The sequence below is a fragment of the Meleagris gallopavo genome, chromosome 7, assembly GCF_905368555.1.
Source record: "Meleagris gallopavo chromosome 7, MGAL_WU_HG_1.1, whole genome shotgun sequence".
Classification (NCBI taxonomy): Eukaryota; Metazoa; Chordata; class Aves; order Galliformes; family Phasianidae; genus Meleagris; species Meleagris gallopavo.
This window is the reverse complement of record NC_139410.1, coordinates 28,061,811-28,084,058: the sequence shown is the minus strand read 5'-3', so window position 1 is coordinate 28,084,058 and position 22,248 is coordinate 28,061,811. Positions and strand designations below refer to the sequence as shown.

General features: G+C 49.1%; 1 protein-coding gene across 1 annotated transcript; it reads right to left on the bottom strand.

Annotated features, from left to right (window-relative positions):
- Positions 1-18,141: 18,141 nt before the first annotated feature.
- EN1 (engrailed homeobox 1) lies at positions 18,142-21,894 on the bottom strand. The gene is made up of 2 exons (XM_085228418.1): positions 20,453-21,894; positions 18,142-19,426 (listed from the first exon to the last, which is right to left on the bottom strand). Exons 1-2 carry the CDS (start codon positions 21,126-21,128, stop codon positions 19,110-19,112), a joined length of 993 nt encoding a protein of 330 aa, XP_085084544.1. The 5' UTR covers positions 21,129-21,894; the 3' UTR covers positions 18,142-19,109.
- Between the last annotated feature and the right edge of the window lie 354 nt (positions 21,895-22,248).

Below are 22,248 nucleotides of genomic sequence, written 5' to 3'. Positions count from 1 at the left end.
AATTACTCAGCTGGGTGCGTTGTTTGTAGGCAAACCCAGGCAGTGACAGCATCGGTAGTCCCTGTGTTTAAAAGCATGTAAAACACCTTCTCTGTTCTGTGCTTTACATTGCGATCCTGGGAGCAGCAGCTCAGTAACATCCTGCCTGCAGGCAAGGCCAGGGCAGAGCTGCCAGGCTCTCATGACTGCTGGGCTTTGCACACCCTCCAGTCTGGTTCTTGCCCTACATGGAAAGCAATTCATGCAATTCGTAGTGATCCCCTTCCACCTGTCACTACAGCTTTTCCTATATCCTTTCCTTCCCTTCTTCCTTCCTTCCTCCCTTTCTTTCTTTCTTCCTTCTTCCTTTCTTACTTCCTTTCCCCCTTCCTTCTGTACTCCTCTCTTTCCTCCCTTCCACCTCTTCATCCCTTCTTCCCTTACTTCCTTCCTTCTTTTCCTTAAAGAGTAACGTATATGCTGGGTATCAATACACTTTTCCCACATCAAATATCTTTCTGAGGTTTCTTTACTTTTGTCTTTTATTTTCTTTTTTAATTCCTCACTGCAACACAATTTCCAATGTTGTCAGCTGCATCAGAGTACTGCACCCTTCAAGCACAGCATCACATTCCACTAGAATTGCTGGATTACTGTATTCAACAAATCTAGCACCAAACTACAAGTCAGAATGTTTTATTCATTACCTTTCTTTTCCACAACCCAAGCTTCCTAAAATACATTCATACAAATGCTCACAAATGGTAAATTTTACTCTAAAGTTGAAATCAGTTCAGTCAAGAGCTGACATTTCTTTGGGACAGAAGCAGCATGAGTTCATATATGCTAAATCAGCTTGGTAAGGACCTCAAATGGTACCGGAGCCAACACAACCAGTCACAAAATATCTGATATCCTCAGCCATCTAAATTTCAGGCTCCAGGCCTGTAAGGGGTTTTCCATAGGGAATAAACAGAGATATGTTGTCACAGGATGAAACACCTTTTTGAGACACCAGTTTCTCTCCACTTGATAATGGAAGGTGCTCAGAAGACAAAGGTAGGTATATCCTCAACTTTTAGCTAGCTGCAGAAATACCTTGCCATGGACAACTGGTAAATAATCCATAATTCAAATATGTTTGCAGGAACAATTTGTCTAACTATTTTGACAGAACAAATTTGAAGGGGGAAAAAATCTGCTTGCAGGCAAACTGCAAGCATAAAAGATTACTAAATTCCTTTAATTAAAAAATCAGTGTAAATAGTGTTCTTGTTGATATTAAGTATGTTTGTGAGATGTAGAAATCATTTAAATTAAGCCTTACATATAGTAAATGGAGGGATAGGCTTCTCACTGTGCATTTGATACTTCATTATTGCTAGTTGGCCTATTCATTTTTTATTAGTAGAGATTGAGGTATTGGGATTTTCTTAAAAAAAAAAAAAATCTCCATTCCTAAAGTCAAGAAATGGGTTTTCTTTCCAGTGTTTCGTTGTATTCTCTAGATATTTCATAAGTTCAGAATCTTGCTTCTGCCTGATACACAAAACAATCCCACAGTAAACAAAGGAGAGAGACACGCTCATTTTCTCTTGTCTTTTGTATGATAGCTGTGATGCCCAGCTATGAAGCTTTCTGTTTGTTGGTGCTCTCTAAATTTCTTGAGGACACGAACCTTTCCTTAATGCCCCTCATGTTGGCATTGCTCAGTTATAATTGTGGCTTCCTGGTGAAGGGTCAGAACACTTCATGTGCCTGAATTGCAACTACTCACTGATGGTTTGCCCTTGGAGCTCAGCCTAAGTAGAGGACTACTATTCCATTGCTGTCATGTCGATGCTGTAACTTGTTTCAAACCTAACGATCATCCCTTTCAAATAGAGGGACCCACTATGGGATTGTGGCTTCAGCCTTCACTATCAGTTTCTTCTGGTTAATATGAATATCAGAAGAGTAAAAAGAGAAATCCCTCCAACTAAAAACAATCACAAAGAGACTGTCCCAAGAGGTGTTTCAAAAATAGGTGCAGCCATTTTTATTGCTAAAGCAAAGGCGTTGGGGGGAAAATAAGTTGGGAAAAGTCTCTCAGCATATACTATTGAGAAATAGTATAAGAGAGCTAAGAGAATCCTAAGATTAAATTACAGAGCAGAGTTTAAGATATTTGGGAATCTTACATGGCAGAACAAATTCTCCTTCCCACACTAATGGCTGTCTCTGTCTGTCTTTCAGCTCAGAGTTCAATCATGTATTCACGATAAAGTATGGGTCAAGTCCTAGGATGTCTGTGTCTTATAGTCTTATTCCTGGCTGACAAGTGCTACATCTAAATCAGCGTATGGCATTAAGTTATACCCTGGAAGCAGGCTGGGATGGTAAGACCCATTTGGAGGATGAATGCTTCTCATTCCCCCCAGCCCTCAGCCTGCACAGGCCACACTCACACAAAGACACAACTTGCAGCATCACTTCTCTAATTTAATTCTGCAAAATGAAAGCTTAGCTCAATAATAATATTGTGTTGGACTTGTCTGGGCAAGTGCCTTTTTGGTCTGAGTCAAAGGATTACACACCAGCAATAGAAATTTATTCAGAGCAAAGATGCCCTGGTATAATAAGACCATCTTCCTTCATGTAATTATAATTCATGCATCCAGAGACAGCTGTCCATCAGATATATTGTGTTATCTGGCTTTGATTTCTATAATGAGTTTTATTAGTATATTTATGAGGAAGAATAGCGGCATATAAAGAAGTTATGAATAAGTTATTGTGTGCAGAACCAACATTTGGGATCTTCTAAATCCTGCAGTGAAGCCAAAGTCTGAATGGGTGCAGAGACTGAAACATTCTCTGTGTCCAGAAGATGATCCACGCAGATCTGTTTCATAATACGATATGCCAGCATTGCCCATTGTTTTCTTTAACAGCCGTGAAATGATTGAATTTATGTAAACAAGAAATCAAAAGGGATCTGAAAAACAATTTTTAAGAAGTGAACAAGAAGGTCAGTGTTTAACCTGTTTTTGACATTACATCTATGCCTGATGGCACTCATTGAAGCAGACTGACCAAATACTTCAAGTCACCCCAGCTACCAGCCAGCAGACCAAACCTCCTGCATTGCTGTCTGCACCACTCACCACCATCTCTTAGCTCTTCAATCTGTACACCAACAGCTGGTATGATTCTGCCTACATGAGAACTGGTTCAAGAAGTACAACAGCATATCATGAGCTCTTCACAAAGCCTCAGTAGTTAAGAGAGAGATCCTCATACAAAATATCTGTTTTAAGGAAACAAATGTATGAGTAGTCAAGGCAAACTCTGATTAAGGATAGGGTTCACAGGCAAAAGAAAAGGATGCAGTATTGTTGCCTTGCACAAATAACAAGAACAGCTGGCTAATACAAAGGCCAAAAACCTCTTCAGTGCACACTAGATAGTGCCACCTAGACAAGTAAAGAGACCAGGTAGAAGTCCTCTGTTGAGCTGCAAAGTCTCTCCTGGGACTGGCAAGTCCATTAAGCATGCCTAATACCTTCATATATATTTCTGACATCATGCTTTGCTGGCAAGAGCTGGGAGTCTGACAGCTGGATCTCACAGCTGACTTCTGCTCTGCTGGCTGGAAATGCCACAGCAATAAAAGAAGAAACTCTTCTTCTCTCAAGGAAAAAGCTTTCAACAAAAGAGAGCAGCTTGTTTTTACCTACTGCCTTGCTGCCAAGTTAACCTGTCAGTAGTAGTGAGAGCCAAAATGGATCCAGTTATTTTGCTGCAATCTTCTCAAAAGTCTTCCTGAAAGCTGAAAATTTCCAAGGTGGTCGGGAAAGGTAGTTGAATGGAAAGACTTCAGCAGCTGCTTCCTTGGAGGAAATTATTGGCAAGCAGCAGGTTCTGCGAGGTGGAGCCTTGGTGTCCCAGGTATTGCCTGACCACCAACAGAACCTATGGACTGCAATCATGGTAGGGACAGCATTCAACCCTCAAGAATTTACTCCACCTCCAGAAAGTACAAATCATTGTGGATCTGAATGATCATATTAGGACAGTAATTGGAATTAAAAAAAAACTCACAGTAAGAGACACTCAGCCATCACGGTGTGAGGAGCCATGATTAGCCAGGTTGTTTACAGCCCACAACACTCAGTTGCGCACAGCTCTGCTGACACCATGGTGAAGGGCATGGCAGCCGTGCTTGGCCTTGTTCCTAAGGGTCTCACATTGTTCTCAGAGCCCTTCGTGTGACCATCACTCCAATTTGTGGAGCCAGAGTGCCTCCACAAATGCTCTGTTCTCCCACTTTGTCAGGGAGAGATGATCTGAATGCCACAGAAACCTCTGAGAAGGAGAAAATCACAGAAGAGGGCATTTAGGGATCATAATGGCAATGAGTGGCAAGAAGAGATGATTACAGAACTTCATAAATTTTAATCAAAATATCAAAAGAGTTCCTGTCAGTGCAAAGATATCCTTCTTCTTATGGGAGGACGAGCAGAAGCAGTAGCTCCATAACAGCCTTTGATGCCCTAGGATAGCAGGACCCCTGGAGCTGGCTGTTGCATCCTGTAATAGTTCATTAGTATTGAGATCCTCAATTCCCTTTATTGGATCTGAATTTGGGCTTCTAAGATCTGACCCCTGAAGAACCAGAACTTTCAGAGTGCTTTTTGCTGCACACTTCTTCACTTCAGGCATTTATCTCCACACATTTACAATCAACACATTTACAGTGTTACTGGCATCAGTCAGGCGAAGAGCTCTGCTTCTAAATCATCTTTCATGTTGGTTTTCTCTTGAACTTTGGGGAATGTCTATATTAGGGGTAAAAATTAAAGGCAGGAGGATGGAGGCTAGGACTTTGTTCCGGCCGAGTATTTTGTTCAAACAGGAATTCTGACTCATCCTCTTGTAACTGAAATTTGAAGAAATAGGCATTTCCCACCAGTGGATTTGAATGGAAAATCCACTAAGTTAAGAAAAGGTGCATAGCTCCATTCCCTTATGTAGAGACTAAAAAGAAAAAAGGAAAAAAAAAACAAGAAGAAGAAAGAAAAGGAAAGAGATGAATGTATCATGTATGGAGAGCTGTCGGACCCTATCTAGAAATGAGCCTCAGTAAGAGGCCACCAGGCTAACCACTGAGTCCTTGCACACACTTTGCTTTGGCTTCACATTGCTCACTTCAATCTCTCATAGAAACTAAAACAAACAAACAGACAAAAAAAAAAAAAAAAACACACACTGATTTAAAAAAAGTCTGAGGAGGAATCAATATTCTTTCCTCTTTTTTTTTTTTTTTTTTTCCCTGTATAACCTCCAAGACAATGAAGGAATGAGGGATCAGCTCCCCATGTCCCTTAAAAACAGGGCATAGCAATGTGATTGGAAGAGAAGATGTGAAAAGAAAGGGTTAACCAGGTTTATAATTGCTTCCCGAGAGCAATTATTCAGACCCTAAAAATGCTGGTGGAACAAAATGGAAAATGAGCATGGTCCCGGCAGACAAATGATTAATATTTAGGAAAGAACCAGAGCAGGTATGAATCTACAAGGAGAAGGAAATGGCACTTTAACGAGGTTGGAACTCAGGCTGCACAAACTCATTACATTTGAGTTTTCCTCTCTTATCAGGAGTGAAGGTCCCAGCTCCGCTTCTGCCCACTCCCAGCCAGGACAGAGAGCTCCTACGTGCACAGTTTGCATCACATTTAATAAAGTTGTGGCCTCTTGGCTTTCACCACTGCACTCTCCAGTTTTATTTCCCAAGGGGTCCTAGCAACAGCAACACACAGTGGTTATAATGTGTCATAAAATAAATATTAGCAAAAGTGCACGCGGATCTCCACTGGTTTGGAATTGGCTTGGCATCATGGTTCATCTGGTGCATGCCTCCAAAATCGAAAGTTGTCTGCAGATGGGGAAAGTTTGTTTCTTGGGCTTGGCTTTGTTTTTGCCTCAACATCACAGCCAGTAGAGGCAAGGGCTGGCACACCACTGCCATTTCCATTGCCCTAATTACATTGCTCCTGAAATTAAGCCTGTCAGCACATCAGCCGTAAGCCGCTACTGCAAGGGCTTAATAACACCACTGTGAACAAAACAAAATTGCTTCTAGACTTACACCTGGTGTACAAGACTTCTGCTTATAGTCCAAATCCTACGCATTGCAGGGAATATAAAGAACATGTTTCAGATGGCTAAGTATGTAGAATCATAGAACATCCCGAGCTGGAAGGGACCCATAAGGAAGAAGTTCATCAGCAGCCTCTCTCCTCACTCACCAATTTCCGTACTATTTAGGCTCACCTCAGTCTCTATTTCTTTTATGAGTGTTTTTACATTCACCCAGAACCTACAGTAGTTGCTTTGCATATCAAAATGTCCCATCTATGAAACTGAGTCTTCAGCACGTCTTGCAGGAAAGCCCCAGGGGAGAGACTAGCTCTGTAACAGATTCCTTATAAACTCTATGCAGATCATTTGGCTCTCTTTTCCTCAGCTCTACCGCCATAAAGTGGGAACAATCGGGTTGCTCTGATTCATCTCATGGCTGTAATGATAAATACACTGTTAAAAGCTCTGAAATGCCTTTGATGAAGATTATCTGCTGGACAAACCCATACAGAGCTAAAAGGGAAAGCTTTGTTGCCACTGTAAATTCACTGTGATTTCAAGCGCAGAAGTACTATTCTAATCCAGACTTAAAATTTATTTGCTTTAAAAAGACTCCAAGCAAATCAATTCCTCTATTAAAACAATATAAATAAGGTTTATTTTCCTATTAAAAAGTAGTGTAGACTGCATGCACAGTTCGTGGCATGGCATACAACCTTGTCATGACAGCTTGGGGTGGCCATGCTAGAGATGGTATTTGCATAGTGGATCTGGAAAACATCATGGAGTGTTTCTGCTCCATCAGGTCAAAATTACCCTTTCTTAAGACCTGCAGTGCTGACTTAGAAGTTGGGTGCCATGAAACCTGGGACACATTTGGAAGTTGCTCCTGTTAGCTGATGCACAAGAACAGGTTGCCCAGAGAGGTGATGGATGCCATGTCCTTGGAACCATTTGAGGTCAGGCAGGACCAGGCTCTGAGCTCCTGATGGAGCTGTAGGTGTCCCTGTTCATTGCCAGGGAGTTAGACCAGACTGCAACTAAAGGTCCCTTTCAACTCAAACTATTTTGTGGTTTTATGATTCTAAGATGTCCCTTCCTACAACCACGACTATGGGAGTGAACCTGCAGACACAGGAGAGCCTGGGAATACATCTTGCAGAAAGGGCAGGTGAAGTTGGATAATGCCGCAGCTGATAACATGAACAAGGACAAGAAAAATAACTAGTGTTGGATTAAAGATAAATTGCATATACATCAGCACATGGTGTAGGTATGTTGGTGGAAGTGACTAGCAGGAAGGGACAGGTTGTCCTTGCTGCAAGCTGAGGACTCGGGTTTTTGCTGACAAAACCTCCATCCTTGCACTTCTCCCTTCTGTTTGCCTCTTTTTTGGTGAGGTCTCTACCCAAGTTATGAAAATGGCAAAAACTCACCCTATGTGCCTTTTCCCATCACCCCACAAGTAACAACAGTGGGATCAGCCAAAGCCACTTCTCTCAGGGCTCTGTTTTGGTCAGAAGCAGAAAAAACAAAAGTAGAAAGCACAGGTGGTGCTGTGGGCACGTATACACAGTGCTGGGGAAGCTGAGGGTGCTGAGATAGGGTCTCCTACCAGTCCTCCACAATCAATCTTAGAGCAGCATGCCAGCCTGGACACACAGCAGCTGTTGCGGTAAGTTCATCGGATAGCATGTACATTTATTAAAGTACCTTTAGCACACTTACTAAAACATATATTTAGCTAGGGAAAATAATCTTGCCCTGCCTATAAAAGTCAAAGTTTGCCTTTATAAATAACTCCAGGAACCCTGCACGCATCGGAGGAAATGGTGACAGCGTGTGTGCTCAGTCTCCTTCTCAGAAAAACTCTCTGAATAAAATATAAACATGGTGAAATATAAAGAACAGTTTGTGAAGATAATGAAATCTAGTGAAGCCAATAATTTACCCTGTAAATCAGACAGCCACTTCTCCCTTACAAGTTGCCTGCCCTGATTTACACCTTACACCTTATTTCCAAGCTTCTCCCTGCTTTATTGCAAGCACTCAGGGCAGGCTGTGTGTGTCTCGGTTGCTGGCATACCCATTCATTCCTACCTTGAAATGTCTCCCACTCTACCATAACCCATTGGCTTGATTCACTTGTTCTTTTTTCCAGTGTCTTTTCACAAGTTCCCAAAGAAGGAAAAGGATGGACAAGGCTCTGCGGCCAGCTGACAGCAAGCCCCTGCTTGGCTCAGTCCCATCTTCGTTGCTTGTTCCTTCCTCTTTTAGGTCTGAGCAAACTGAGCTGATGGAGTATCTCTCTGAACTGGAGAGGATGTGCCTGGCAGGGTGTGCACGTACATGAGGTATGGTGTGCAGGGAGTGCTCTGCCCATGCGGGCACAGCAGTAGGGAAAGCACTGCATCTCGAGGAGCCATTTCGATGTGTGCTCCCTCAGTATTAAGATCTCTCCAGGCTTTCTGTATCTGATAATACTGCTCTTGTTTTAAATTCTTCTCATAATTTCAAAGGAAAATTCTTTGTGACAAACGCTGTTGATTTAAAACTAATGTTTAGCCAGAAATGGGTAATTGTATTAGACCAAAAAAAAAGCTGCTGTAAAATCGGCTCCAGTCTGATTTTTAATTTACTGCATCATCAGCTACTTTTATGATACTATTTAATCTGCTGAAATAAAACTATTGCTCTATGAATGTCTCTGACGCTCAAGGAAGATTGTTTTTAGCCATTCTGCTCTTGGGGCCCAGGAGCTGTTAATTATTCTATGAATTATTCCTACAAATGCATTTATTTACATTTGTTTTAATTGTCGCAGTGCTCAGAGAAGTTATGTTTTCTGTGAAGTCATTTTTAACCCTTGGAGAGGGAAAAGAGACAATGCCCATCACTGCTTCACACTGGTCAGGAATCCTCCTAACGCCTTTTGCCTTTCCTTTGTGGAAAAACAACTCCCAGCAATGCCAAAACAATGCCCAGCAGTGCCAAAACATTGCCCTGTGCATGAATAGAGCCGGGTGCAGCATTGGGTTTTGCCTCCTCTGGGGTGAAAAAATCAGCCCCAAGGGCTTGTTCCAAAATCATCATTACCTACAGCACAGCCCCAGTGTGTCTGGGGCTGTGTTCCTGCACAGACTGCAGGCTAATGTCAGGCAAATCATAAAAAATAATTCTGCTTTTTCTTGGCTATTAACTTCCTCCAGAAATAGTGAGAATGGAGGTGATGCAATGGAACTCCCCAGAACAACACACCGCCAGGTGAGAAAATTGTGAAAAAGAGAACTTCCTTTGAAAAATATCTATGGCAATACATAATCCACCCAAAAACACACCTAGTTTGAAATAAGAATGAAGCCAGTTGACTGTTCTCTGTTCTTTTCAATGAACAGCAGCAGCTCTCATAAAGATTACTTGTGGGATAAATGGATGCAGTGGGAGGAAAAAGGCTCCAGGTGTGACCAACAATGTAGACGTGTGGCACGAGCTGCTGGGTTTCGATATTCCTCATCCATTACTATTGCAGCGTTAGGTTTACTGGCCCTGCTAAGCACCTGAGCACCTGCCTGTGCCGACAGTGGGAGCAGACAGTTGTCAGATCTGTTACAGACAATCAAGCGATGGTTACAAGACAAAGTACAGTAAAACAAATAGTTCTGAATGCTGCGCAACCACCTCTTGTTTCATCCAAACAACGTCTGTTTGGTTATTTCCTTACGGTCGAATGCCTGCTCCCTGGGCAGAACAGCAGAAGTCTCCTTTTACTTCGGTAATTAGCTTGTTCGGAAGCTCTCACAAATTCTCCCTATCATAAATTTTGCATTGCTCCACGCACAATAATGCACATAAAATTAAATAAACAATTTAATTAATTTAATTAAAATTAAATATTAAACATATTGTGTATAAGAAGCCCGTGTCTTTGATTTAATTGGGCAGGAGTACCCAAAGCAGTTTGGGTAACAGTGAAAAATAATTAAAAACAACAAGTACGGTCGCCTCTGGGTACGAAGAGTAGTTGGGAGCTTTCTCCTGAGAAAGGTTTATTTAATTAAAACTAAACTAATCTTTGGAAAACACTTGATAAGCATTTCATAATACAAATCATAATCCAAAAATGAAGCTTATACTTCGCCTACGTGATACAGGAAAATAACATTAAATAATTCAGCTCTGCTACCAGCCACTTTTCTATCACGGAATAATTCAGCAGAGAGCATGTTTATCACCTTTACATTTTCTGTACTGTTCAGTTCATCTGGATATTTATTGGTAAATTATAGGAAGGATAGTGGATCCACGAGCAAGAAGGCTGAGGGTTAATGCTGTATTTGGACTGGTTATTACCTCTCGTAGTTGTGACACCAGGCTGGCATTGAATCCCCAACCAATTCTTGGATGACACCTTTCCAAGGTAGAGAATATTATTTCCAGCACCAGAGGAGACATGGATTATTTATAAGGTGGTTTCTCTATCAATACATCCTGCTGCTGAATGTTTGCTTTTCTGATACCATGCAGTGAGCACTGCAGCTCTCTGCAACACTTGGACCCTTCCCAAGGTGGCCAACCAAGACCAGGCACCCAGCTGGCTGCCCTGCACTGATGGGTTTACGGGGCATCTCAAAAACAAATGTTTCATTCTGACACCTGGACAGCAGCAGCCTCTCCAGCTATATCCTACAGGGCACTGATGCTAAGCGGATCTCTAAAAAATTATTGTGCCCAAAGAGATCCTAATTGACACTCTCAAGCAAGTGCCCAGCAGAACCGAGCGTCCCTCATGTTGCACAGAGCAGCTTTAAAGGGATCGTATAATTTCAGTGACCTTGGAGTATGACACCAATGGGCTCGAGCACATGGATGGGCACAGCCCCTTCTGCTGCCTGGATCTGCTGGGTGACCCAGGTTGTGCTTTGTGAGAGCTTTTCCTGGGAAGAGGCTGTTAGCTGATGCAGAGTTTCTTCAGTTCCTCACCCGCCCACAGCTTTGAGCAGAGGACGCAGCAATTTATGAGGAGTTTCTGCCTAACAGAGGTACAAAGGGGCCCTGTACAGGGTGTGGGAATTTCCCGCATGTTGATGAACCTCATACTGTAAAAGACTGTAAGCCAAATCCTTCAGTCCTCACACAGACAAAAGTCCACATCGACTTACCCAAAATCTCCCTGCAAACGCCCATTCAAGACAACAGCATTTTGCCTGGGTGAGTGCTGAGGGTTTGGCCCAATGGTTGTCGCTGCAATTGCACACTGGCAGGAGAAGGGGATTTACCACAGCCCCAGCCCTGTGTCCTGGCTTCCCTACAGCCCCCAACCCACACTACAGCCACCAACCCTTGTCCCTGTGGAGCCACCCATGGGGACAGCCACAATGCCCCCGTCCTGCCTATGGAAGGACATAGTAGCCCATAAGGAAGGAACGTCCAGAAAATAATAGAAATGTAACAACGAAAAAGGAAAGTGGGCCCGATTTTATTTGCTTGTTTTGTCCGTCTCATAGCTCAGCCCTTCCTCACCATCGTGGTTCAATATTTACTGATCGAAAATATAGACCGGCTGCGAGGCACAGAGATAGCAATTATCATCAGAAAGCAACGGGCACTAAAAGAATGGCTCTTCCATTTCCAGAATGTAAAACAGACATTCAGAAGAACAAACAGAGCAGGGAAGAAACGACGGTCATTTGCAAGTAAAATATTACCAAACAATATAACATTGGATTAACTGTTTCATGTATTTATTGTGGAGCAATATATAGAACTTTACATGAGAAACTCGCAGTACAAGCAAGAAACAAAGCAGCCTTTTGAACGGCCGCCTTTTAACTTCAGAGCTCCTGTGCATGCAGCACAAGGGCTGCTCCCACTGAAGCAACAGCTCTGATTGAGTTCAGGATTGGGCCCCATGGTTTTAAACTTTCCTCCTGCAACATCCTTTTTGGAAATATTGCAAACCCCCCAGTCTAGGCACGTTGATATGCTTTGGACAGGAACATGTGATACGGCAAAAAGGAAGCAAAGATTCACTGTGGGGCTGATGCTGAAAACTGCAAGAAAAGGAGAAAAGAAAAAAAAGGAGGGAAAAGGGAAAGCAGCACGTAGGGAGTCCGATCTTGCACCAGTGTGAAGCAAAGCACTGAGCCTGCAGCACGGATTTGCACTGGACACGACCTGCCCCCATTTCTGCCCTTCGTTATAGTTTGCTGAAAATGCTGGAGCACAGGATGTGCTGCTCAGGGCCACGCTCTGCTTCATGGAGCTGTGGGGTTCCGAACATTGGGGTGGCTCTAGGCTCTGCCTTTATAGATTTTCTCCCTTCTGGTGTTGCCTGAAATGCTCACATAATTCCTGTGAATTGCTATGTGAATTTGTGACTAGTTCACGACTTTTTCATAAGCTCAGCAACACGCCAAACTGCGCCTGGGTCCCATTCTAAAGGGCAGAACCTGTGCAGAAACAGCAACACAAAAAGAGCTGCGGTACTCGGGCTGATCGCTGCTCCCTGCGAGCACCGCAGCCACCCACTGGGTTAATGAAAGCACAGCATCAGAGATGCACCAGATCAGGGCAAGAGGTTTTGGGCTGGGTTAGCACCACCTTTGCTCTGCTTGATGCCAGGGGCTGGACTGGGTGACTCAAGGAGTTGCCTGCAAGTCCATCTGCATTCTGTGCACAGGGAACAGCCATATTTATTCGGCTCAATTTCTCAGTATAAGCATACTCTGTCCCAATTAAGCAAATGACCAAGCCTCTTTTGAGCTGTTCAGAAGCAGATTCTGAAGTCCTGCCTTACTGTCAGCTTCATATGTGTAAATTCCTATGGAACCCAAGGGCACATCTGTGGGTAACTTTGATTCTCAGAATTCTACTGCTGGAGCAGGAAAAAGCTAAAATAAAGGAGTCCTTAAACAAGAGAACCACCAGGAGGACCGAGCCACTAATATGTGGCAATAACAGTAATGACGTCATTCGTGTTCAGCCACGTACATGTGGGTTTTTGCTCCTGGATGTGAATGCAGTCATATGGAGTTGTGTTTTCACAGTTCAGCCTCCCGAGCCCCATCCTGCTGCCACTGAAAGCCATGGCAGAGCTCCCAGCTTCTCCACTGCTATCAGATTAGCTTTGTTCCATGGGCTGAAGTGATCTAATAGATACCAGGTGGCCCTGGTAGAGCCTGTGTGGTCTACAAGTAAGTGAAACATATTTTAAGGAGTCAAATATGAAACAGCTACATCACAGAACCTGCAATAACCCCAGCTTGTATTATTATCTATGGAGGACACGATCAGTATCTAAAATGTGACTCCATATATATTTATTTGATACATCCTGTAACAGATGTGTTCTGAGGTAAACTCAGCTGCATGTTAAACCACTGCAGAAACAGATTCATATTTACACTTATTTCCACAAGAACACACAGCTCTCTTGTGTTTTCACTTAAGAGAAAGAACCCCAAACAACCTTAAATTAATCCAGAAATCTATTTTAAATATATGAGTCGGTTTGTAAAAAGACCTACAGAAGTAAAAACTGCATGTGAATTGTCCTGGCTGCTGCTGTGATATTTAGCTCACCTATTGCTCCATGCCATCTCCCCGTGCTGTGAAATCCATACCTGCTCCAGCAGTACAAACTGGAGGGAGGTGGGGCACGGTGATATATATATACATACATACATCCTGTGCAATGGGTGCTGCTGAAAATGGATGAGGACTTCCTTAGTGCTCTCTGCTGGTGTGGAGGTGGGGTTCAGCCCGGCTCAGGTGAAGCTCTCTGTGTTCTGCTCTGCAGCAATGGGTGGGGACTGCCCTGCCCACGCCAGGGCCTGGCCCTGATTCACAGCACATGTGGAGAGTGACCTGAGTTCTGCTTGGTTTGCCCATCTGAGCTCCCACCACAGCTCAGTCACTTAGGAATGTGCATATGGGGAGATTCCAAGCAAAGCTCAGCCCACTCCATGGAACCACCCCCAAAAAAATCAAAGCTAATGATCATTTTCCCAATCCAATTAAAGATTCTCAAACGTGACGAGGTCTAACCATGGTTCCAACATAGAGGGGATGTCTCCTGTGCTATCTGCATGCTGGGGATTGGCTCTTCTGGTCCACTCTTCCCTTGCAGTTTCCCATCTATAAGAGATGGATCCTCCATCCTTGGAGACATCCAAGGTCAGGCTGGATGGGGCTCTGAGCAACCTGATCTACCTGCAGGGGAGTAATTGGTGTTTCATTTGGTACCCAAAAACTCAGTCCTATCTCTGCTCTTATCTGCTAGCAGCTGTCCTCTTTCATCATGGATTCGTCTCCTTAAGAAGCTCAAATACTCGCACTTTCCCAATGAAGATCTTGGAAAGTACGTTCAGGAGTAGCCTATTTTAACATTAATCACATTTAACAAGACTTTTACCAGAGCAGGGAGAACGCGGAACTAATCGTTGGAAGAGCTGGTCAAGTTTATTGCAATGGGGAACTGTCGGGCAATTATGATTTATTTATTCGGGGGGAGATAAGGCGAGCATTGTTCTCTGGTGAGAGGAGAAAAAAAAAGAAAGAAAGAAAGAAAAAAGAAAACTAGGGCTGGTCTTAACGTTAATGTTAGTTCCTTCTCATGCTCTTTTCACAACGGAGGGGAAACGGGGGGATCTGGTAAAAAAGGGGGAAAATAAGGAAAAAGAAGAGGGAAAAAGGATCAGGGGATCTGCCCCGTCACCGCCGCAGCTCCCCGCGTCCCTGCGGTGCTCTCCTAGGAAGAAGCCCCGCACAGCCCTGAGCGGTCTCGCCCCGCACATCGGGAAAGTGCTCCGAAGGGCACCAGGATGCGGCCGCCCCCCCCCCCCCCCCCCCCCCCCCCCCCCCCACCTCCCCCGGGGCTGTTCTGCTGCTGCTGCTGCTCGCTGCGCTCCGAACAGCCCGAGCGCGGATGAGAAAATAAATAAACAAACAAACAAATAAAAGTTAAACTAAACTAAAACAAAACCGAAATGTGCCCGTGGCCCTGCTCGCCCCGGCAGCCCCGTCCCTCCATTCCCCCTCCGCCCCAGCCCCGACGGCCCGGCGGTGACGCAGGGAAGCAAGCTTTCTGCGGATCCCCGTTCCCTCAGAGTGCACGGTGAGCATACGCAAACCGACCGGAGCTCTGCTTTGTGCAGGGGTTGCTCACCTGGTGCAGTACGGATCAGACCTCGGAGCAAAGGACTTCAATGGGCAGCACAGCCCGATTCCCGAATCATCACCACCACCACCACCCCCCATAGGGCACAGCCGCGTTACTCCGTCCACATACACCTTAAATCTCCCTAAGGCATTGGATGCGGAGCACAGAGGTGAACCCAACGCGCCGCCCGAGGCCGCTCCGTGCCCCGCACCCGGCAGACGATAAAAAGTTACGGATTTGTTTTCCCGACTCACAACTCTCCTCTCTTTGCTCCGAATTTCACCCCTTTGCCGCCCGGCAAAGCTTTCCCCAAACGGTTTGAGATCGAATCGGGAGCTCGGGAGTCGCGTTTCGGTCCGCCCGCAGTTTAGTTGTTGTAAGACGGAATGAAATGGGATCGAACCGCTCTCACCCCCGAGATGCCGCAGCCCCGACGGGTGCCTCCTCTGCCCCCCTCCGCCCAATTCGAGACCTCACGGCCCTAGGGGGTCCCTGCAGCCCCACCGCCCCCACCTTATAGCGGCTCCGGACAACCAAACGTGAGCGCCGGTTCGGCGAGCAGAGCTCCTACCTCCGCTCGGGCACGGTTAGCGCCGCTTCGGACCTGACTCGACGGGGAGGGAGAGGTGCAGCGCGTGTTAACGTTCACTGTACAACACCGGGAGCTCCGCTCTCATCGTCCCGGGACGCGCGGGGGAACCCTCCCGAGCCGCCCCGCAGCCGCTGCGCCCTTCGACGGGGGGAACGCGGAGCTGGGCAGCGCAGCGCCCGCAGCCCTGAGAGCAGCGGGGAGGGGAAAGGAGCCCTCTTGTAAAGCTCGCGGCCGTCGGAGCCCTCAAGATAAACATCATTAGAAATCATTGTAATTGGGATTGTGAAAGCTGACCTCTGACCCGCCGGGCTACGTGTCACAACCGTGTCTGCTTTGATTCCTCGAAAGGCGGCACAAAGGAACAAGCTCCGTGACAGGAGGCAGCGGGATCCGCGATCCGGCCCGAGGGGACCGACGGGGGGAACCGCACGTGGCCTCCCTCCCCCGTGCCTCATTTGCATATGCAAATCAGCCGAGCGCGGGGCCGCCCCGACGGCGGAACGGGGGCAGGCGGGAGGGACGCGGGCGGCCGCGGGGCCCTGGGAGCGGAGAGAAACGGGGCAGCTGTGGGGCCTGACGTGGGTAGGGAGTGGCGGAGGGGGGGGGACGACTCCTGCTGCTACCTCCGGGGAGCGGGTGTTGGAGGGGAGCTGACCATCATTTCCGATGGGTTTTTCTCCGGGGATTTTCCGCTCGCACGTCGCTCTGTCCGCCCCATCCGGCCCCTATGCGGGCGGTGCTCTCTGACCGCAGCTCGACGCCACAGCTGGACCCATCCGACGCTGAGGACGGGGCGGCCTCGCTCACCACTCCGCTGCCTTCCGTGGGGTTGGGGATGGCACATGTGGCTCTGCCTCACCCGGGGTACACCTGTCCCCAGCGAGGCCGGACCCGATCCCCTTGTCTGCTTTGCTCTGCTAACGCTCGCGGAGAAATCCTAAATGCATAATTACCCTAGCAAGCCTGATTTGCTTAAGTAATCCCCCTTAGGCTCCCCTTAATCTGCTCTATATTCCCCCTGCCGTCTTTCTCCCTGCCTGGTTCGGGTCTGCCGAGCTTGGTCGAACGCCGACCCCGCGCCTAGGAGGCAGCAGGTAGGCAGGGTGGGGAGCAGGGGGATGCCGGGAACCCCTAACCTTAATGTCACCTTAATGTCACCTAAATGTCACTCGCGTTCTGGGCGGGGAAATCACGCCGTGCGGGTGCCCCGTCTGCTCTGCGACCGCACAGAAGTATCCGATGGTCACAGCTGGTAGAGAACCACTGGGATGATCGGCGCCCTGTTTTTAAGAAGTTGACGTTTTGGTCTCTGCAGCTCCAGGGAAGTGCAGGAAGGAGGACGGAGGCAGAGATCTGAATTTAAATAGGGGCTGGGACGGGGGAAGGCGATTTCTCCGCATCCCCCCTATCTCTGACGGCAGCGAGTGGGGAGCGGGGTCACCCGGCTCTGGAAGTGCCCCCAACCCGGCCCCGCTGGGGAGGGCTCTTCCCTTTGCTCTGTGCAGAAAAATTAAGTTTATGCTTCAATTTCATCGAGAAAAGGGAAAGGGAGAAAAGAGTGAAGAACTTTAGATGGCGCTGTGCAACATTTCTACAAACCCTCCGAACCGTCCCCTGGGCCTGTGGAGAGGAGCGGGGACCTCGGCGGGGTGGGGTATTACGGGGTGGGATCCAGGAGGTGGGGTGCAATGGGATAGGATGGAGGGGGACTGTCCGGGCAGCGCAGCCCCTGCCTGTGCCTCCAGCTGAGCTCAGTGACAGCACACTACGGGACGGCGGCACTGAGCAGAGATAGTTTTAAAAGAAAATAATAATAATAATAATAATAATAATAATCACATTTTTTTCTTTAAATAGCTTTTAAAAAAAAATCGAACAAAAATCCCAGAGGCTGTTTCTCGCTGTCCCTTCCCCTCGCCTTATGGGAAAACCCCTAAAACCTCCGACGGGGTGAGGCCGAGGGGGCCGCATGCTCGCCTGTAGGTGCTGGGCGCTGCTGCTCACCCACCCTTAAGCCCACTCCGACCTTACACCGGGCCCAGTGTAAGCCCGTTCTGAGCTCACCCTAAAGCCCACGGCCCCACTCGGCCCGGGCACGGCCTCGGCGAGACCGCGGGGAGCCGCGCACACGGGAGAGGGGCTCCGCTCTCGGCTCTCCCCGTTTCTCTCTTCCTGTTCGCCGGCTGAGGGCCTCGGGGGGGTAGGGGGGCTCAGGGAAGCTGCAAGCGGCAGCAGCCCCGTCTCGCGTCCCGTCAGATCGACACAGCCCGGCCCTCGGAAGCCCTCAAAAGCGGTGAGAAGCCGAAGCGAGGCGTGATGGGCTCCGCGCATCCCCAGCGGCCGAGCAAAGGCAGCGGGCCGCGGCACGGATCCTCCCGCAGCCGCTGTGTGTGGAGCGGGGCAGCTGCGGGGCAACGCCGCGTTGGCTCCGAGCGTCCGACTGAGGGAGTGCCGCTCTGCCTACAGAGCTTCGTTCCTCGTTAAAAAAAGGAAAACGGGAAGATAAGACCCGAACAGAATAAAAAATAAAATGATAGAAAAATAAATTTAAAAGGAAGAAAGAAAAAAAAAAAAGGAAAAAAAATATTAAAGGTCGGAGTGCTTTAAAACAGAGGAGAATCGCTTTAAAAATTCACTGCGCTGATCCACCAAAAACCAAAACGGATCTCAGCAGCGCTGTGCGTGCACAGATGTGTTTGTGCCACACACACACACACACCGAAAGAAGAAGCCGCGGCAGCCGCGTGCTGAGCACAGCCTACACTTTATTTCAGACTACAGATTTCTGAACATAATAAAATCTTTGGCTTGGAGCGGCAGTTCAGCCTCGCAGTCTGTGGATCAGATTTATTTTTTGTTTTTTTCCTCGGGAAAAAAAAATAAAAATAAAGAGAGAGAGAAAGAGAGAGACAGAAATTCACACACACACACAAATAAGGATCGAACGGAAGAGCGGAGGCGGACACCAAAAACGAAGAGCGACGGACGTGGGGAGGAAAGGAAAGCAACAAACGAACAAAAGAGAGAGGGAGAGAAAAGGAGAGAGAGAAACCATCCAGCAAATAGAGATCGCTACACATATTTCTTACCTGAAATTAAATATATACAAGGTCATATGTTTGGCTATATAGAGATTTTTTTTTTTTTTTTTTTTTTTTTTTTTGTAAGCGTTCATATTTTTTTTTCTCGTTCGCAGTCCTTATACTATGGATAGACAATAGCTCTGTGTTCCTGGCACCTGTCGGCGCGGGGCCGTCACTCGCTCTCCTCTTTGTCCTGCACCGTGGTGGTGGAATGGTTGTACAGTCCCTGGGCCATGAGGTGCAGTGCCAGCCCGTTCTTGATGCCCGTCGCCTTCTTGATCTTGGCCCGCTTGTTCTGGAACCAGATCTTGATCTGGGACTCGTTGAGGCTCAGCTCCTGGGCCAGGCTCTGCCGCCGCTGCTCCGTGATGTAGCGGTTCGCTTGGAACTCCGCCTTCAGCCGCTGCAGCTGCTCGGCCGTGAAGGCGGTGCGTGGCCGTTTGTCCTCCTTCTCCGTCTTCTTCTTCTTCAGCTTCCTGGTGCGGGGTCCTGCGGGCAGGACAACACACACCGCTGCGCTGGGCCCCGCCGCCGCCCGCCCCGACGGAACGTGGCCCGACGGGGGGGACCCGGCCCGGGGAGAGCGGGCTCCGGAGGAACGAGGCCGCGGAACTCCCTCGCCCGCCGCCGCCGAGGCCTCAGTGTAGGCCGGAGCCGCGCTCCCGACGCGGCCGTTCCCTTCCCCGCAGCGGGAGCGGTCTGAGCCCGGCACCGCGCAGCGCTCGGAGCTCCCGGGCCCGGCGCTGGGAGAGGCCCCGCGGACGGCTGCGGGTACACAAAGAGCGCGGCCGCGCCGAGCCGAGCGGCGGGGATCGGGGCACGGCGTGCGGATACCTCCCCGAGCCCGGAGGAAAGGGAAGGAAGGAAGGGAAGGAAAGGAAAGCTCTAGTGCACGGTCCCTAAGAGCCGGGAGCCGCGGCCCCTGACAGCTCGATCGCTCAATCCATCACCGCAGTCAATCAAAGCGGCTTTTCCCGAGTTTGAAGGCGATGGAAGTGTCAATAACGGCGGCGGAGCGGCCTCGGCCCTATTGCACCGCGCTGGGGATTGGGGGGGGAGGGGGCAGAGGGAGAAACTGGGCTGTCACTGGGGGTCACCTCCTCGCTCTCATCTTAAAAATAAAAATAAAAATATATATATTTGCAATTAAAAACAGCGACTGACGGTGGCAAAACGAAGCGCTGCGGGCCCGGCTCCGGGGGGACCTTCCTGGCTCGGCCCCTCCAGCCGCCGTTTGCAGCCCTTCTTCCTTCTCCTAGCCATAAAACAGCCCCCAGCGGCCCAACTACACGGGGCTGGAGCGGCCCCCCCGAAAAATGCACTTTGCCTGAGGAAGAGGAACGGACTCCCGGGGCACCCCGCTCTTCGCACGGCCCCGGCGCCGCGCTGACACGAACGGGGCTCTCGGAGGAGGATGGGGACCGGGACCCTCCCCGCGCCGGGCTGAGAGCCGCAGGAGGGAGGCACAGGGAAGAGGGGCACGGGGAAGGCTTGGGGGATCCGCGCTATCCTTACCCGAGGACGGCCGGTCGGAGTACCGCGTGCAGTACACCCAGGCGGGCCACACCAGCGGCTGCTGCGAGTCGGGCTTGAGCACGGCTCCTCCATTATTGGAGCCCATGAGGAGGATGGCGGGGCTGCCGTGCTCCCCGTACTTGGCCGCCGGAGTCTCGCCGCCGTCTCCTTGCGCCTTGGCCGCCCCCGCAGCTCCCGCGGCCGTACCGGGATTCGCTTTGGCGGCGGTGCCGGCGGGCGCGGAGCCGTCGGGAGCGCAGTTCGAGTCCGGGCAGAGGAGGGCGGAGGAGGGCGCGTGGGGCGGCCGGGCCAGCAGCGGGTTGACGTTCTCTCTACCTGCGTTCTGCGCTCCGTCCCGCTGTTCCCGGCCGCCTCCTCCTCCTCCTCCTCCTCCCGTCGCAGCTCCGGTGGCGGCGGGCGGCTCCTTCTTGCAGCCGAAATCCGGCCGGAGGATGTTGTCGATGAAGAAGTTGGTGGTGCGGGGCGGCGGTGGCGGCGGGGGGCGGCGGCGGGGCAGGGGCAGGGGGCAGGGCGCGGCGGGGGAGGCGGGCGCGGGGCTGGGGGACACCGGAGCGCTGTCGCCGTCGCTGCCGCCTCCACCGCCGCCTCCGCCGTTCGCCGGCCCCGGCGGCGCCGCGTCCCGGTGGTGGCCGTGCCCCTCCGGCGGCTCTTCCATGCTCAGCCCCCGCCACGGAGAGAGACGGAGAAGAGATCGCCGCTTCGCCGTTCGCTGTTTGCTGTTCGCTTGCTGCTTTTTTTTTTTTTTCCTCTTTTTTCTCCTTTTGCCCCCCCCCCAGCCCCCACACACAGCCACTTTACGCCCACCCCGCTTTGGCGGTGGGTGGCGGGTTAAAAATTTTCAAAAAAAAAAAAAAAAAAAAAAAAAAAAAGAAAAAACGAGTCAAAAAAAAAAAAAAAAAAGCACCAAATCCACTTGTTGGGCCGGAGCGGAGCTGAGCTTTTTTTTTTCTCTTTCTCTCTCCCCCTCGCACGGATGGATCCAAAACCGGGAGACACTCGAGGGCTTCTCTCTCCTTATATATTTCCAACAGCAAAAAAAAAAAAAAAAAAAAAAAGGAAAAAAAAAACCCAAACCCGCGTGCAGCCGCACCGCGGCCCCCCCCACACCCGCCCCCCGCGGAACCCCTCAGCAGCCGCGCATGGCCCCGCGCTACCGCCGCGCTCTGCCCGCGGCCCCGCAGCCCTTCCCCGGCGGCGTGCGCAGCTCTGCTTTCCCTTCGCCTTTTCTCTTGTTTTCCTTTTCTTATTTTTTTTTTTTTAATAATTTCTCCCTCCCCCCCCTCTTATTATTATTATTTGGTTTTGTATTTTTTTTTTTTTTGGTCCCCCGCAAAAAAAAAATTTGGGGGGGAGGAAAAAAAAAAAAAAAAGGCCAATCTCTGACAGCTCCGATCTTTGCAACAAACTCTCCCTAAAAAAAATCCCTCGGCCACACTTTTTTTTCGCTCGCACCGGAAGCACGTGAGGCGGCCCCGCACGTGGGGGCGGCCAATGGTTCGCCGCCGCCGCCGCTGACACCCTGCTCTTCGCCCAATGGCCAAACCCGACGGGGCGCCGCGATAAATACCGCGTGGGGCCGGGCTGGGGCGGTGGTGGCGGCGCGACGGGGTGGGGGCACGCCCGTGGGAGCCCCCCACCCATTATAGAGCTCCCTTAGAGTGCCCGCGCTATAAAGCCCCATTATAGGGCACCTAGTATAGACCCCCCCCCCTTAGAGCATCTCCTTTACAGCACCCCTATTATAGAGCCCCCTTAGACTGCCCCCATTATAGTGC

What these genes read in the sequence shown, in the direction of transcription:
- EN1 (XM_085228418.1), bottom strand. Translation starts at nt 21,128, where the DNA reads ATGGAAGAGCCGCCGGAGGGGCACGGCCACCACCGGGACGCGGCGCCG. An exon ending in CTCCGACCGGCCGTCCTCGG is followed by an intron (nt 19,427 to 20,452) that starts GTAAGGATAGCG and finishes TCCTGCCCGCAG; the next exon opens with GACCCCGCACCAGGAAGCTG.